The following is a 14,830-nucleotide window of genomic DNA, read 5'->3' on the forward strand; positions in this document are numbered from 1 at the left end:
AACGAGTTATAAATTTTTTTTGAAACGAGATTATTACAGAGTTTGATTGTGCATGATTACTTGTGTGGCAGTCCCTGTCTCCTCCCAAGAGGCAAGATAGACCGGCCCTCTTTATGCTTCAAGCTCTAGTGAGATCAATCAGTAACTAATCCCTACGTGATGATGCAGTAACTAATCCCCTCCTGGCAGAGAGAGACATCCAAGTAAAGTGGAACTCGGGCGAAACAGAGTTCATCATCTTTACCTTGGTAATTTGCTTCTAATTTCCCACTGGTGACATCAAGTCAAACCAGTTGGCAACAAGTTAGTACAACTACTCATGAATTGACCGATCCATCTATACTTTAATCAGGCTAGCCAGTAGGACCAATTTGTTTGCTGAAATTTTGGTTCAACGTATGAACAGGAGTCTATAATTAATCGTCAACACACATTGTTGAGGTTAAGGCCTGAGCAGGCAGCGCCTGACATGGACGGACGAGACTTGCCTGCTCCCCCGGCGTGTGCCCATCCGTGCTCCCGCATACGTGGCTTGATTTGATTGGAACAAAATAAGGCCCGGCCCCACCCCCTTAAAATCAGGGAGGGGGGGGGGGGGGGGGGAGATGATTAGATTAGAAAGAAAAGAGGAAAAAAGACAATCGTAGGATGGAGTGGGAGCACGGATGGGAGCACGGGAAGGCAGCAGGCAAACCGGATCCGACATGGACAACCCTTCTTTTTTAACTTAGCTTAATTAATTACTGCCATTAGCCAGCTCGTTTTCCAAGAGACTACCGGAGCATACCTGGAGTATATACACTACTAATACACCAAACAAACTACGCGAAGCTAAATTAATATTCAACATGTACTACAGCCTGCTCAACCAATTGCTGGGCAACACCTACGCATGTTACAGTGGAGTCAATAGTCTACATCAGCTTGGATCATAGTATTGTATTTACTCAATTAGTAGTTGACAGAACTTTTTTAGTGCGTATGTGTGTTTCAGTTGGCTACTCATGTTAATATATGTTGGCATTGTTAAACATGCTACATGCGTCAGGTTTAGCCAGGTTGGACTCGTAGAGATGTAGAGATATACATTGGTTGTTTAAGTTAGTTCTATCTCTTGTAACCGAATATATTCTTCTTTATCCCTTATATCTCAAGTCTGTAATCTGAACAACCTGTACGCATGTACCAGAGATAAGCGCTGGCTATATAAACACGAACCCATCGCCCTCGGTAGGGTATGACGTTTCCCTAAACTTTCCACATGGTATACAGAGCTATCCTCTTCCATTACATCTAGTTCTCGATCTCCACCACCAAGCCACCATGTCCTCCTCCTCGAGCGTTCCTCAGGGCACCCTGACCGGCCAGATCACCGAGAAGCTCAGGCGCATGAACTACGTGCTCTGGCGTACCCAGATCACGCCGCAACTCCGAGGCGCGGGGTTCTTCGGCTACGTCGATGGATCCATGAAGGATCCTACCTCGACCGTCACCACCAAGCTGGCAGATGGAAAGGAGGAGTCGTCGCCAAATCCCCTGCATTCAATCTGGATCAGGGAAGATCAACAGGTATTAGGGTATCTGCTGAATAACTTGTCGAAGGAAGTGCTTGTGCAGGTTACGGCCATCACCCATGCGCACGATCTGTGGACGGCGCTCGCGCACATGTTTTCCTCGACCTCGATCTCCCACATCAACAACATATGCATAGCAGTTGCTAATGCGCAGAAGGGGCAGCAGTCCGTGGCGACGTACTTTGCCCAGATGCGCTCGCTGGCGGATGAGTTGGCGGCGGCGGGAAAGCCCCTAGAGGATGATCAACTGATCTCTCACATCTTTGCGGGGCTCGACATGGAGTACCAGCCGCTGGTCTCAGCGCTGGATGCTCGCACCATCCGGGTCACGCTCGATGAGCTCTTTGCTCAGATGAGCAACTTCGACCAGAGGGTGGCGTTCTACCGCGGCAACGACAACGGCTTCAAGTCTTCGGCCAACAGTGCTTCACGTGGCCGTGGAGGTGGTGGCTCCTCCCGCTACCGTGGCCCTCCGCGCAAGGGGCAAAACGGCAATAACAACCCTCGCGCCAACAGCAACACCAGCAGCGGCAATACCAGCGGCCGGCCCTCCTACAACAACACCAAGGGTCGCCGCAACAACTCCTCTACTAGGTCTCGCCCTGATGCCGTCAAGTGTCAGATCTGCGGCAAGCTGGGGCACTCCGTGAAGGACTGCTGGTACCGTTTTGAGGATGACAACGACTCATCCCAAGATGAGAAAGTAGCTGGCGGTGCTGAAGGATCGTACGGCATCGATACAAACTGGTACGTGGACAGTGGTGCTACCAACCACATCACGGGCGAACTGGAGAAAGTGACCATGAGGGAGAAGTACCGCAGCCCCGACCAAATCCATGCTGCCAATGGAGAAGGTATGAAAATCTGTCATATTGGTCACTCAACTATTAAAACCCCTCACCGAAAACTCCATCTTAGGAAAATCTTGCATGTCCCTAAAGCCTCCATGAATCTTCTTTCCGTTCATCGAATCACCCTTGATAATCATGTGTTTCTTGAGTTTCACCCCTTCTTCTTTTTCATCAAGGACCAGGTCACGAAGAAAATCCTATATCAAGGTAGATGCGTTCGAGAGCTGTATCCGTTGATTCCTGAACTTAGGAGGCTCAATAAGCAAGCATGTGGTGTCACCAAGCTCTCATCCTCTCGGTGGCACGATCGTTTAGGGCATGCATCATTTTCTTTAGTTGAAAGATTGCTTAGGAAAAATAAGCTCCCATATGTTGGAGAGCACAATTGTGAAACAATTTGTGATTCTTGTCAAAAGGCTAAAAGCCATCAATTACCATATCCAATTTCTATGAGTATTTCTACCAAACCTTTGCAACACATTTTTTCTGATGTTTGGGGTCCTGCCCCCTCCTCTATTGGTAGACATAGTTATTATGTGAGTTTCATTGATGACTACAGCAAATATTCCTGGATCTATCTTCTTAAGAAAATATCTGATGTGTTTCATGTATTCCAAAATTTCCAAGCTTTAGTTGAGAGGAAATTTGATAGCAAAATACTAGCTGTCCAATCTGATTGGGGAGGGGAATACGAAAAGTTGAATTCCTTCTTCCAACAACTTGGTGTATCTCACGACATTTCTTGCCCACATGCCCATCAGCAAAATGGGCCAGTTGAGCGCAAGCACAGACACATTGTAGAAGTAGGGCTCTCTCTACTTGCACGTGCATCCATGCCACTTAAGTTTTGGGATGAAGCCTTTCTCACCGCCGTGCATCTCATCAATATATTACCTAGCCGAGTCATCAACTATGAAACTCCCACTGAGCGACTTCTCCACACCAAACCTGAGTACAAGTCACTTCGTGTCTTTGGATGTGCCTGTTGGCCAAACCTCAGACCTTACAACAATAGAAAGCTCATGTTCCGCTCGACACAATGTGTATTTATTGGCTATAGTGCTCAACACAAAGGCGTGAAATGCCTTGATGTTTCCACCGGCCGTGTCTACATCTCCAGGGATGTTGTTTTTGATGAAACTAAATTCCCCTTCGCCGATCTTCATCCTAATGCCGGAGCACTCCTTCGCCAAGAAATCCTCCTATTGCCCTCACATCTCACCGGTGATGTCATAGGGGGAAACAGTTGCGGTGAACCAATATTGACTGATTCTCATAACAACATGCATGAGCTTTTTGGCACTACAGGTGAAAATACAGAAGAAATCGCTGCAGAAAATGAAGAACATAATGCGGCGCCTGGGTCATATTTTATGTGTCCGCCGCCAGGGAGCACATCTACCTCGGGATCGCTGTTGCAGCAGTCTGGCAGCGCATCTTCCGCGGGATCTGCACTGTAGGAGCGGGCCAGTGCGCCGGCTTTTGGCTCCGCGCCACCCGTCCGTGAAAGCGACCGCGCGGGCCACCCTGGCGACGACGCGCGAGCGTCTCCCATTCGTCCTGCGCTCGATTTCGTCCTGGGCGAGTCGGCAACTGCCACGCGGTCCGGGGCTCGGTGGCCCACTGACGAAACCCGGTGCTACACCCGGCGCGCTGCACCAACCGCGCCTGAAGCGCCTCCACCAGCCCGACCGGCTCAATCATCGCGCCATCATGGCGTGCCAGCTGGGCCTGGCGCGACCTGACGCACTGCACCAACTGCGTCTGACGCGCCTCCACCAGCCCGACCGGCCCAATCATTGCGCCATGATGGCGTGTCAGCTGGGCCTGGCGCAGGATCCTCTGCGCCGTCTTCTTCACCTCTGCCTCTGCGTTTGGCCACAGAAAATCCTCCAGCGCGCCGATCCGAGCCAGCCGTATCAGCCTCGGGATCCGCCGCTGCAGGGGGTGCTCCTGGATCTTCTGTGGAGCCCTCTACACCACGGACAAGGCTAAAAAAAGGGGTACTTAAGCCTGTAAATTACAAAACTATCACCAAATTTGGTTTGGCTTGTTCCACAGGTGAACCTGCTACGCTTCAAGAGGCACTGGGTGATGTGACGTGGAGAAAGGCCATGGAGGAAGAACACATAGCACTGCAAAGAAACAAGACCTGGCATCTAGTTCCCCCACAGCAAGGTAAAAACTTGATTGACTGCAAGTGGGTTTTCATAATCAAAAGAAAATCTGATGGAACTATTGATCGCTACAAAGCTAGGTTGGTTGCAAAAGGTTTTAAGCAAAGGTATGGTTTGGACTATGAAGATACCTTTAGTCCAGTAGTAAAAGCTGCCACCATTCACCTCGTTTTGTCTATTGATGTTTCGGATGGAGTCTTAGACAACTGGATATAAAGAATGCGTTTCTTCATGGTGTTCTGGAAGAGGACGTCTATATGAAACAACCTCCTAGGTTTGAAAAAAAAAAGTTCCCCTCACATGTGTGCAAACTTGACAAACTACAAGCACTTGGGTTTATCCCCTCCAAGGCTGACACCTCACTGTTCATTTACAACAAGTCAAATACTTCCATGTTTTTGCTTATCTATGTTGATGATATTATTGTCACTAGTTCATCTAATGAAGCGGTGGCAGGAATGTTGAGGGATTTGAGTGCTGAGTTTGCTCTAAAAGATCTAGGAGACTTACACTTCTTCCTAGGTATTGAAGTACAGAAACATGGAGATGATCTTCATCTGTCCCAGGAAAAGTATGCAACAGATCTGGTAAAGAGGGTTGGTTTGCAAGGATGTAAACCCTCATCAACTCCTTTATCAAGCTCTGAAAAATTGTCTCTGGCAGAAGGAAACCTCTTGAATCAAGAGGACAGTGCCAACTACAGAAGTCTGGTAGGTGCACTTCAGTACTTGACCCTTACAAGGCCAGATATATCCTTTGTTGTTAACAAAGTATGTCAGTTTCTTCATGCACCCACTACTGTTCATTGGACTGCAGCTAAGCGCATTGTCAGATATGTTAAACATACTTTGGGTACTGGTCTTACTTTCAGCAAATCATCAACTATGCTTGTCAGTGCTTTCTCAGACTCTGACTGGGCAGGCTGTGTAGATGACAGACGATCAACATGTGGTTTTGCTGTGTTCTTTGGGCCTAATCTCATATCATGGTGCGCAAAGAAACAAGCCACGGTATCAAGGTCAAGTACTGTCGGGGGGATGGACCCGGGAAGGCAACGGAACCTGGATCCTCTTCAAAAAACAACGGGGTTGGCACCGCCCCTCAATACCGGCACGTGCTTGGCCGGGTCGCTCGACCCGGCCAAGCCCCGCAAGCTGGCCAGACTAGCTGACCCGGCAAGACACGTCGACTCGGCCCCAACAACTAGCGCAAGACGGCCGAACCCGGCACGGCCAAAGCCTCCTCGACAAGCCAGCACCACCCGTGGCGTGCTACGCAATCCAGCCGCAGATCAACTCCCGTCCCATCCAGGCCGTATGATGGGGACGAGACTTCAATCACGATGACCGAGGAAACAGTGCCCCGTCCATGCCTCTGGTCAGCAGGAACATGGCAACAGTGCCCCTCACCTACCCGCTGACTAGGGCCGGCGTGGCTACAGTGCCCCCGCCTTCACCGCTGACGACAGCAAGCGGCCACCTGACGGAGAGCACTGTACGCGACTCGACTCGGCCACGCCCTGACGACCGACAAGACGGCGCACAGTCCCCCTAGGCATGAGGGGCCCGCACCTAGGGGAACCCGGCGAACCACAAGCCCTCAGCGGGACCCAGCACGGGTTCCCGGACACCGACAATACGGACCCACCGACTTGTAACATTACCATTGTACCCCCGGGGGGTGGACTATAAAACCCCCCGGGAGCCCATGATCATGAGGGGACAGGCGAGAGGGCAAACAGAAAACACATACGAGAGAAGAGCAAGTAAGCATAGGACTAGCCACAAAACAACAACATGGAGAGAAGGAGCAGCCCAAGCCTTGGCCAGCTTCCTTCCTCCTCCATACAGCTCCAGGAGCAACATTGTACTATCGATCATCCAACTACACTCGGCAGGACTAGGGGTATTATCTCTCCGGAGAGCCCCGAACCAGGGTATGTCCGGCGTCCCGCGCCCGCTCATGCCAACCCCGCCTCTGGAGTCCACCAGCGCCCTCGAGCCTCCTCCTCTCTTTAGCCATCCAAGGCATCTGCCATGTGCCCACCACGACAGTTGGCGCCCACCGTGGGGCAGCTCGAGGAGCTGGCCAGGAGCATGCTTCATACGGGGCCCTTCTCCTACACCGACGAGTCCGTCGCGCTGGCGGACGACGTTGTCGGCGCGCTTGCCGCCTCCTTCGCCGCACTGCGCATCTCCGATGCGTTCGCGGCCGACAAGTACCCCAGCGAGGAGCTCAGCTACTCCGACTCTCAACTCACCCTCGGCGGTGGCGTTTCCGCTGGGGCAATGGACGTCCATGTGGAGGTCTTCGTCACCGGCAACGGCGCCTCCTCCTCGTCGAGCAAGACGAGGAAGGCTGCCGAAGCCAGGGCCGCAGTGGATCGGATCGAGCCGTCTGATCCGTTGCGCGCCGCGATGCAGAGCCTCCGCATCCCCATCGGCACCGACGTCGATGCCACCAACGTCGCTGAGGCCCAAACCCAGCTCGAGGAAAGGCGCCAGCAGATGCTGGACTAGTCCGAGACGCTCGCCGCCACTCAGCGTCGCCTGGACGCCGCTCAGCTGGAGCGCGATGCCGCCTACGGGTTCACGCCCGCCGCGGCCGGGCGAAGCCGGGTCGCTAATGTGCGTGCTCGGGGAGGAGCGATTGGCCGGGCCCTCGGCGCCGTCCCAACCGTCTACGAGACCCCAGCGAAGAACATGCGCACTGCCCAGGCAGCCGCAGCCGGCCTGGACCAGCTCGCGGGTGAGGAGCCGAAAGAGCGCATCGGGCAGATGCGCGAACTCCTCCACGCCGCCAACTCCCAGCAGGACCGCCTCAACCAGCTCGCCAAGCCGGCGGGATCCGGCTCCGCCCGCCTTGGCGGGTCCGGCGAACTTCTGCACACCGCTTCCTCGCCACCCGGCGAGGCGCACTCCGACTGAACCCGGACTCGGCGCGATCCGGCCGCTACAGCCGCCGGTGGATTGGGCGACGAACCCATCCTAGAGATCCAGCACGGACCCGGCCCGCATGGCTGGCGTCCGGCTCCAACCGACCCGGCCCCTCGGGGCCTGGCCGCAAGTCGACTCGACCCGCGCGCCATCAACGACGCCGATGCTTGCCACCGCCTCGATCGGCTCACTCACTCCCTGGAGGTGGAGGAGAGAGGCGCTATCGGGCCGGCGCGCTTCGGTCCGCGCATCCGGGAGGAGCCCTTCCCCAAAGGATTCATGCTCCCCTGTGACACCCCCAAGTACAACGGGACAGTGAAGCCAGAAGACTGGCTCACCGACTACACCACGGTTATTGGCATCACCGGCGCCAATCGTCGTCTCGCCGTGCGCTACGCACCGCTCATGTTCCAAGGGTCAGCCCGCACGTGGTTGAACAGCCTGCCGATGGGCAGCATCAACATGTGGGTGGACTTCGAGGAAGCCTTCGTCCGCAACTTCACGGGGACCTACAAGCGACCCGGCCTCCCTAGCTAGCTTGTCATGTGCGTGCAAGTGCCTACGGAGACTGGTCGCGAGTACCTCGCACGCTGGACCGAGCTCCGGAACAGCTGCGAGGGCGTCCATGAAGTCCAGGCGATCCAGTACTTCATCAGCGGGTGCCGAGATGGCACCCTCCTCAAGCACAAGCTCTTACGCTCCGAGCCGGCCACCATGGCCGCGCTCATGGTGACGGCGGACAAGTACGACAACGCCGACTCCGCCATGAAGATCCAGGTGGCGCCGGATGAAGCCAGCAAGGCGAAGCCGGTTCCCCCTCTGAAGCCAGCCGGCGAAAGCATCCGGCAGCAGCATCACTAGAACAACAAGCACAAGGCCGACCAGCCAGCGCCGCGTCACGACAACCGGCTTGTCGCGGCCACCGAACCCGCGGCGGACCCGGCGGCGAAGCCCGGCAAACCGGCAAGATGGCATGGCAACCCGCCATGAGCTTCGAGCAGATGCTCGACGCCCCCTGCAAGCACCACAGCGGCGCAAAACCCTCCACGCACACACTTCGGTAGTGCGCCATCACCAAGCGCATCATGAGGGGCGACGTCCCGCCCCCTCCGGCTCCGGCTCCAGGCGCAGGACAGCCGCCTCTGCCTCCAGTTGGCGGCGCGATGCGCGACGACGCCTACCCGGACCAGAACGTGGACTACGTCGTCTTCACCAGCCTCGGCGACGACAAGCGCCGCGAGCGCCTCCTTCGGCAGGAGGTGAACACCGTCGTCCCGGCAAAGCCGGAGTTCATGCATTGGTCGGATTGCCCGATCACCTGGACCATGGAGGATCACCCGACAGTCATGCCGAGTCCGGGTGGTTACACCCTCGTCCTCAACCCCACCATCATCGCGCGGCGCACATGCAAGTTCTCCAGAGTCCTCATCGACGGCGGCAGCAACATCAACATCCTCTACCGCGACACGATGACCAAGCTCGGCCTCAAGGCCGAGGACCTGGAGCCGACCCGAACGATCTTCCACGGCATCGTGCCCGGCCTCTCCTTCTCCCCCATTGGCCGGGTCCAGCTAGATGTCCTGTTCGGTGACAGCAGCCACTTCCGGCGCGAACCGATCTGGTTCGAGGTGGTGGACCTGTCCAGCGCGTATCACGCATTGCTGGGCCGGCCCGCGCTCGCCAAGTTCATGCTGATTCCCCACTACACGTACCTGAAGATGAAGATGCCGGGTCCCAAGGGCCTCATCACCATCACCGGCGATTACTGCAAGTACGTTGTCATAGGCGCCCGCCTCGAGAGCAAATAGGAAGGCGACCTCGTCGACTTCCTCCGTGAGAATCGGGATATCTTCACATGGACCCCCAAGGACATGCCGGGTATCCTGATGAAGTACGCCGAGCACAAACTTCACGTCCACAAGGATGTCAAGCCTGTCCGTCAACCCCTACGATGATTTTCCGAAGAGAAGAGAAGAACCATTGGTGAAGAGGTCGCCAAACTTTTGGCGGCCGGCTTCATACTGGAAGTGTTTCACCCCGAGTGGCTGGCCAATCCAGTCCTCGTCCTGAAGAAGAACAAGACCTGGCACATGTGTATCGAATACACCGGCCTCAACAAGGCATGTCCCAAGGATCCGTTCGCCCTCCCGCGGATCGACCAAGTCATCGACTCCACCGCCGGGTGTGAGTTCATGTCCTTCCGAGACGCTTACTCCGGCTACCACCAGATCAAGCTGGACCCGGCCGACGCCCTAAAGACGTCCTTCATCACGCCCTTTGGGGCGTATTGCTACATCACCATGTCGTTCGGCTTGAGGAACGCCGGCGCCACCTTCCAGTGCTGCATGCAGAAATGCCCGCTGCCGCAACTCGGCCGCAATATCCACGTATACGTGGACGACATCGTGGTGAAGACCAAGTAGCACCTCACGCTTCTCGATGATTTGAAGGAAACCTTCACCAACCTCCGCAAATACAAGGTCAAGCTTAACCCGGAAAAATGCGTCTTCGGCGTCCCGGCTGGAAAGCTACCCGGCTTCCTCGTCTCGGAACGTGGCATTGAGGCGAACCCGGAGAAGATCAAGGCCATAGAGCGCATGAGCAAGCCGGCTCGGCTGCGCGATGTCCAGAAGTTCACCGGATGCTTGGCCTCGGTCAGCCGGTTTCTAAGATGGCTGGGCGAGAGGGCGCTACCCCTTTAGCAGCTGATGAAGAAGACGAGCCCGTTCGAATGGAACGGCAAGGCAGACGAGTCCTTCCAAGGCCTCAAGCGCATGCTCTCGACTGCACCAGTCTTGGCCGCGCCGACCGACAAGGAGCCACTGTTGCTCTACATAGTCGCGACCTCGCGGGCGGTCAGCACGGTGCTGGTGGTCGAGCGACTAGAGAAGGGCAAGATCCAAGCCGTCCAGCGCCCGGTCTACTACGTGAGCGAGGTGCTCTCCATCTCCAAGCAGAACTACCCGCACTACCAGAAGATGTGTTACGGCGTGTACTTCACCGCCAAGAAGCTGAAACAATATTTCCAAGAGCACGTTGTCACCGTGGTCAGCACGACGCCTATCGGAGAAATCATCGGATGCCGGGATGTCGCTGGCTGGGTTGCCAAGTGGGTGATCCGGCTAGCCGGCCACACCATCCTCTACGAGCCCCGCACCGCGATCAAGTCTCAAGCCCTGGCCAACTTCCTCGTCGACTGGACCGAGACCCAGTACTTGCCGCCACCTCCCGATTCGACGCATTGGTGCATGCACTTTGACGGGCCCAAGATGCGACTCGTCTTGGGGGCCGGCATCGTACTGTCGTCCCCGAAGGGCGACCGGCTCCGCTACGCGCTCCAGATCCACTTCACCGCCTCCAACAACGTCGCCGACTACGAAGCCCTTGTGCATGGCCTCCGGCTTGCCAAGGAACCCGGCATCTGGCGCATCCTATGCTACGGCGACTCGGACCTGGTGGTGTAGCAGTGCTCCAGCGAATGGGACGCCCGCGACTCCAACATGGCAAGCTACCGCTTCCTCGTCCAGAAGCTGTCCGGATCTTTCGAGGGCTGCGAGTTCCTCCACATCCCGCGCGCGGAGAACAAAGCAGCCGACACGCTCGCCATGATCGCCTCGTCGCGACAAGCCATCCCGTCCGGTGTCTCCCTCGAGCACCTGCGCAAGCCGTCCGTCAAGCCATCGCCGGACTCCGAGTCCATCCACGTTCCAGATGACCCGGCCGCACCTCAACCCGGCCCGGGGACTGCTGAACCCTGCCCAGGGGTTTGGGCTGCTCAGCTCGACCCGACCACCTTCGTCCCGGATCCGGCCGTTGCCATCCCCGACCCAGGGGCTGCTCAACCCGGCTGGGGGGCTGCCGACTCGGAACCCACCCTGGCGGCCGTCTTCGCCGTGGTTACGGCTCCATCTTGGGCCCTCCCAATATCAGAATTTTTGGAGAACGGGGTTCTCCCCATGGACGAGACCGAGGCTCGCCAAGTTCATCGCCGGGTGTCCGCCTATAGCATCATCAACAACGAGCTCATCAAGCACAGCTCCACCGGCGTGTTCCAGCGCTGCGTCGAGCAGGAACAGGGCATCGACATCCTCCTCGACATACATCAGGGCGAGTGCGGGCACCACGCCGCATCACGATCCCTCGTGGCCAAGGCGTTCCGCCACGGTTTCTACTGGCCCACAGCCCTCCAAGATGCCGAGTCGCTCGTCCTCAAGTGTGAGGGATGCCAGTGCTTCAGCAAATGCAGCCACCAGCCGGCGTCAGCACTCCGCACCATATCGATCGCCTGGCCCTTCGCGGTCTAGGGACTCGACATGGTGGGACCCTTCAAAACCGCTCGAGGCGGCATGACACACTTGCTGGTGGCAGTGGACAAATTCACCAAGTGGATCGAGGCAAGACCAATCAAGAAACTGGATGGGCCAACGGCCGTTCGGTTCATCAAGGGCATAGCGGTGCGCTACGACATGCCGAACAGCATCATCACCGACAACGGCACCAACTTCGCCAAGGGCGCGCTCGAGCAATACTGCTCCGTCTCCGGCATCCGCCTCGACCTGGCCTCCGTTGCGCATCCGCAATCCAACGGGCAGGTCGAGCGGGCCAATGGACTCATCCTGTCCGCCGTCAAGCCGCGACTCGTCGAGCCACTCATCCGCTCACCCGGCAGCTGGCTTGACGAGTTGCCAGCCGTTCTCTGGAGTCTACGCACCACGCCGAATCGGTCGACCGGGTTCACCCTATTCTTCCTCGTCTATGGAGCCGAAGCCGTCATCCCGACCGAGGTCGAGTTCGACTCGCCATGCGTCGCGATGTACACCGAAGCCGAAGCCAGAGAAGCCCCCGAAGATGGCGTCGACCTGCTTGAAGAAGCACGCCTCCTGGCTCTCAGTCGCTCGACCATCTATCAGCAAGGCCTGAGGCACTACCACAGCAGGAAGATCAAGCCCCTCGCATTCCGCGAGGGCGACCTCGTCCTCCGATTCGTCCAAGAGCAGGCAGGCCAGCACAAACTGTCCCCTCCATGGGAGGGCCCATTCATCGTGAGCAAGGCCTTGCGCGAGCGCAACGCCTACTACCTCATCGACGCATGCAAGTCAAGGAAGCGCAAGAAGGACACCGCCGGTGAAGAAATGACCCGGCCATGGAACGCGAAACTCCTCCGCCCGTTTTACAGTTAGTCGCATCAGCGTATGTATCGTCGCCTTTTGTAAACGCATGGAACCATGGGGTCCCCGAACGAGACTCGGGGGCTGCCTTTTGTCGACCAATTTATTGTGTCCCTATTTTCTTGCATCACTATACCACTGAACCCGGCCACTGGTCCGACTCGCTCGACCCGGGGGCTCGGGGGCTGGCCGGCTTGGTCACCACCCCACCGCCTTACTTGGTGATTCCTGATAAAGTTAGGATGCCGCGGTCCCCCACTTCGCTCTAAAGCCACAGATCCAGCTTTGGCTGTCGGCTGACAAGCACAACAGGCCAAAGCTCCTTTACGCTTCATACACTAAGTCAAAGGCTGCCGGGTCGATCAACCCGGCCCACCATTCATCAAATGAATAGCCGCACGACCGGCTGCTCGCCAACCGGCTTCGCCGGATTGCCGCCAGCCGGCCCAGTGGGTGTTTCGCTCGCGCTCAACGTTTCGAGGGACCCAAGTCCTGTGCGCTCCTCTCAAAGAACCGAACTCCTTGTCACGGGCCGGAGCCTCGGCCGTCTGACTCATGGGGGGAGGGAGGTTTGAGAAAGGAAAAGCGCATGAAACTGGTCCAAAAAACGGAAGGCAAAAAGCAAAAGCACCCACGACATCTACACAAGTATTTAAGCAAAGGCCCACGGCCCGAGTTCATTACACCCTAAAAGCCCCAGTGGGTGGGTGGACCTGCTATTTAACAAAATTTACACAAAGTGTCTCAGGCATCACCAGTGCCGCGTCGCGACGTCGACGGTTCTCCCCTGGCGGCCTCCAGGTCCAGCGAGGCGCCGGTGTCCTCCTCAGCACCCGCGTCGCGGTAGACGCCCATCTCCTCCGAGCTCCCCTCCGGATCATGGAGGAGCAAGCCGTAGTCGTCGCTGTCCACGGCCCTGCCGTCTTCCATCCGCTCTGGATGGAACTCGTCGTGGAAAGCGAACTCGGCGATGTAGCTGGCCCGGGAGGCAATCCAGCCAGCTTGCTCCTGCAAGAGCTGCTCCGAACCGGCCCGCTGGCCCATCAACGCGTCCAGCTGCAGGTCCGTATGCCAGGACAGCGCGAACCGGAGCGCCATCTCAGCACCGGCACGAGCGACGGAGACGCGCCACTCGCCAAGCCGGTCCGGCCCCATCTCCAACCAACGCGCTAGGCGCGAGAAGCTGCTCAGTTGGATGGAGTCCGACCATAGGGCCGCCGTCATTGCGGTGTCGGCCTGGGACAGCCGCCCCAACTGCGTTCCCAGGACCTGCAGGCGGGCCTCAGCGGCGGCGACGATCTCCGGGAAGGTCCAGGCCACCCGCAGATCCGTCCCGGACCCAACGACGCCGGTCGGGTCGCGCTGATAGCGGACGACTTCCTCCGCCAGCCGCTGCATCTCCGGGAAGGCCCCTGTCGCAAAGGAAGAAGCGAGTTAGAAGAAGAGCAACAAGGAAGAAAGGCCGGATCTCGACCCGGCAGACGACAAGAAAAAGCACTTACTGGAGAAGGACTCTTCCAGGTGCTACGCCTCAAGCAACGTACCACGCCGCTCCCGTTTGATGACGCGGTCGCGCTCCTTGAGCGCCTTCTCCAGATCGGACGCCTTGGCAAGGGCCGACTTCAGCTCAGCGTCCTTGTCTTTGGCCACCTTCTTGGCCGCCTCGTGGCGACGGGCCTCGTCCTGACGGGCCCCCTCAGCCGTGGTGACTTGCCCCCGCAAGCGATCCACCTCAGCCTGGAGTCGGCCCTTGTCGTCGGCCAGCTGGCCGCGCTGCTAGTCCGCCTCCACCATGGTCTGCTGCGCCTCTGCCATCTTGGCGGCTTCCTCCTTAAGGAGCTCCCCCTCGGCCTCGAGGCGAGGCGGCCCTTGTGACCCGTCAGCTGCTCATGCAGCCGGTTGGCCTCGTCGAGAGATCGCCGAGCCACGGCCGCCTCCTCCCTCGCCTGCGCCGCCTCGACACCAAGACGGCCGGTGTCGGCAACGATCCGGTCGTAGTGATGACCGAGCAGATGAGTCCGCCAGGACAGCACCTCGGCTGCGAAAAAGAAGGACTCAGTAGAAGAAAAAAGCAACACTTAAGATTTGGCCCAACTGTTACACAATTGGATCGAATCTCGAGGG

At 57.3% G+C, this 14,830-nt stretch overlaps 2 protein-coding genes and 1 pseudogene across 2 annotated transcripts; all 3 read left to right on the plus strand.

Moving 5' to 3' along the window:
* The first annotated feature begins 1,803 nt into the window (after window positions 1–1,803).
* LOC147977386 (small nucleolar RNA Z247) lies at window positions 1,804–1,942 on the plus strand (annotated as a pseudogene).
* An 8,304-nt stretch (window positions 1,943–10,246) lies between these two features.
* On the plus strand, window positions 10,247–11,002 carry LOC147977387 (uncharacterized). Its single transcript, XM_087521150.1, has 2 exons — window positions 10,247–10,503; window positions 10,591–11,002. The coding sequence occupies exons 1-2, from the start codon at window positions 10,247–10,249 to the stop codon at window positions 11,000–11,002; spliced, it is 669 nt and encodes a 222-aa protein (XP_087377276.1).
* A 36-nt stretch (window positions 11,003–11,038) lies between these two features.
* LOC147977388 (uncharacterized) lies at window positions 11,039–11,842 on the plus strand. The gene has a single exon (XM_087521151.1). The coding sequence runs from the start codon at window positions 11,039–11,041 to the stop codon at window positions 11,840–11,842; it is 804 nt and encodes a 267-aa protein (XP_087377277.1).
* The last annotated feature ends 2,988 nt before the right edge of the window (window positions 11,843–14,830 follow it).

Source organism: Triticum urartu, chromosome 4A (assembly GCF_056163025.1).
Source record: "Triticum urartu cultivar PI428250 chromosome 4A, HENAU_Tu73, whole genome shotgun sequence".
NCBI lineage: Eukaryota > Viridiplantae > Streptophyta > Magnoliopsida > Poales > Poaceae > Triticum > Triticum urartu.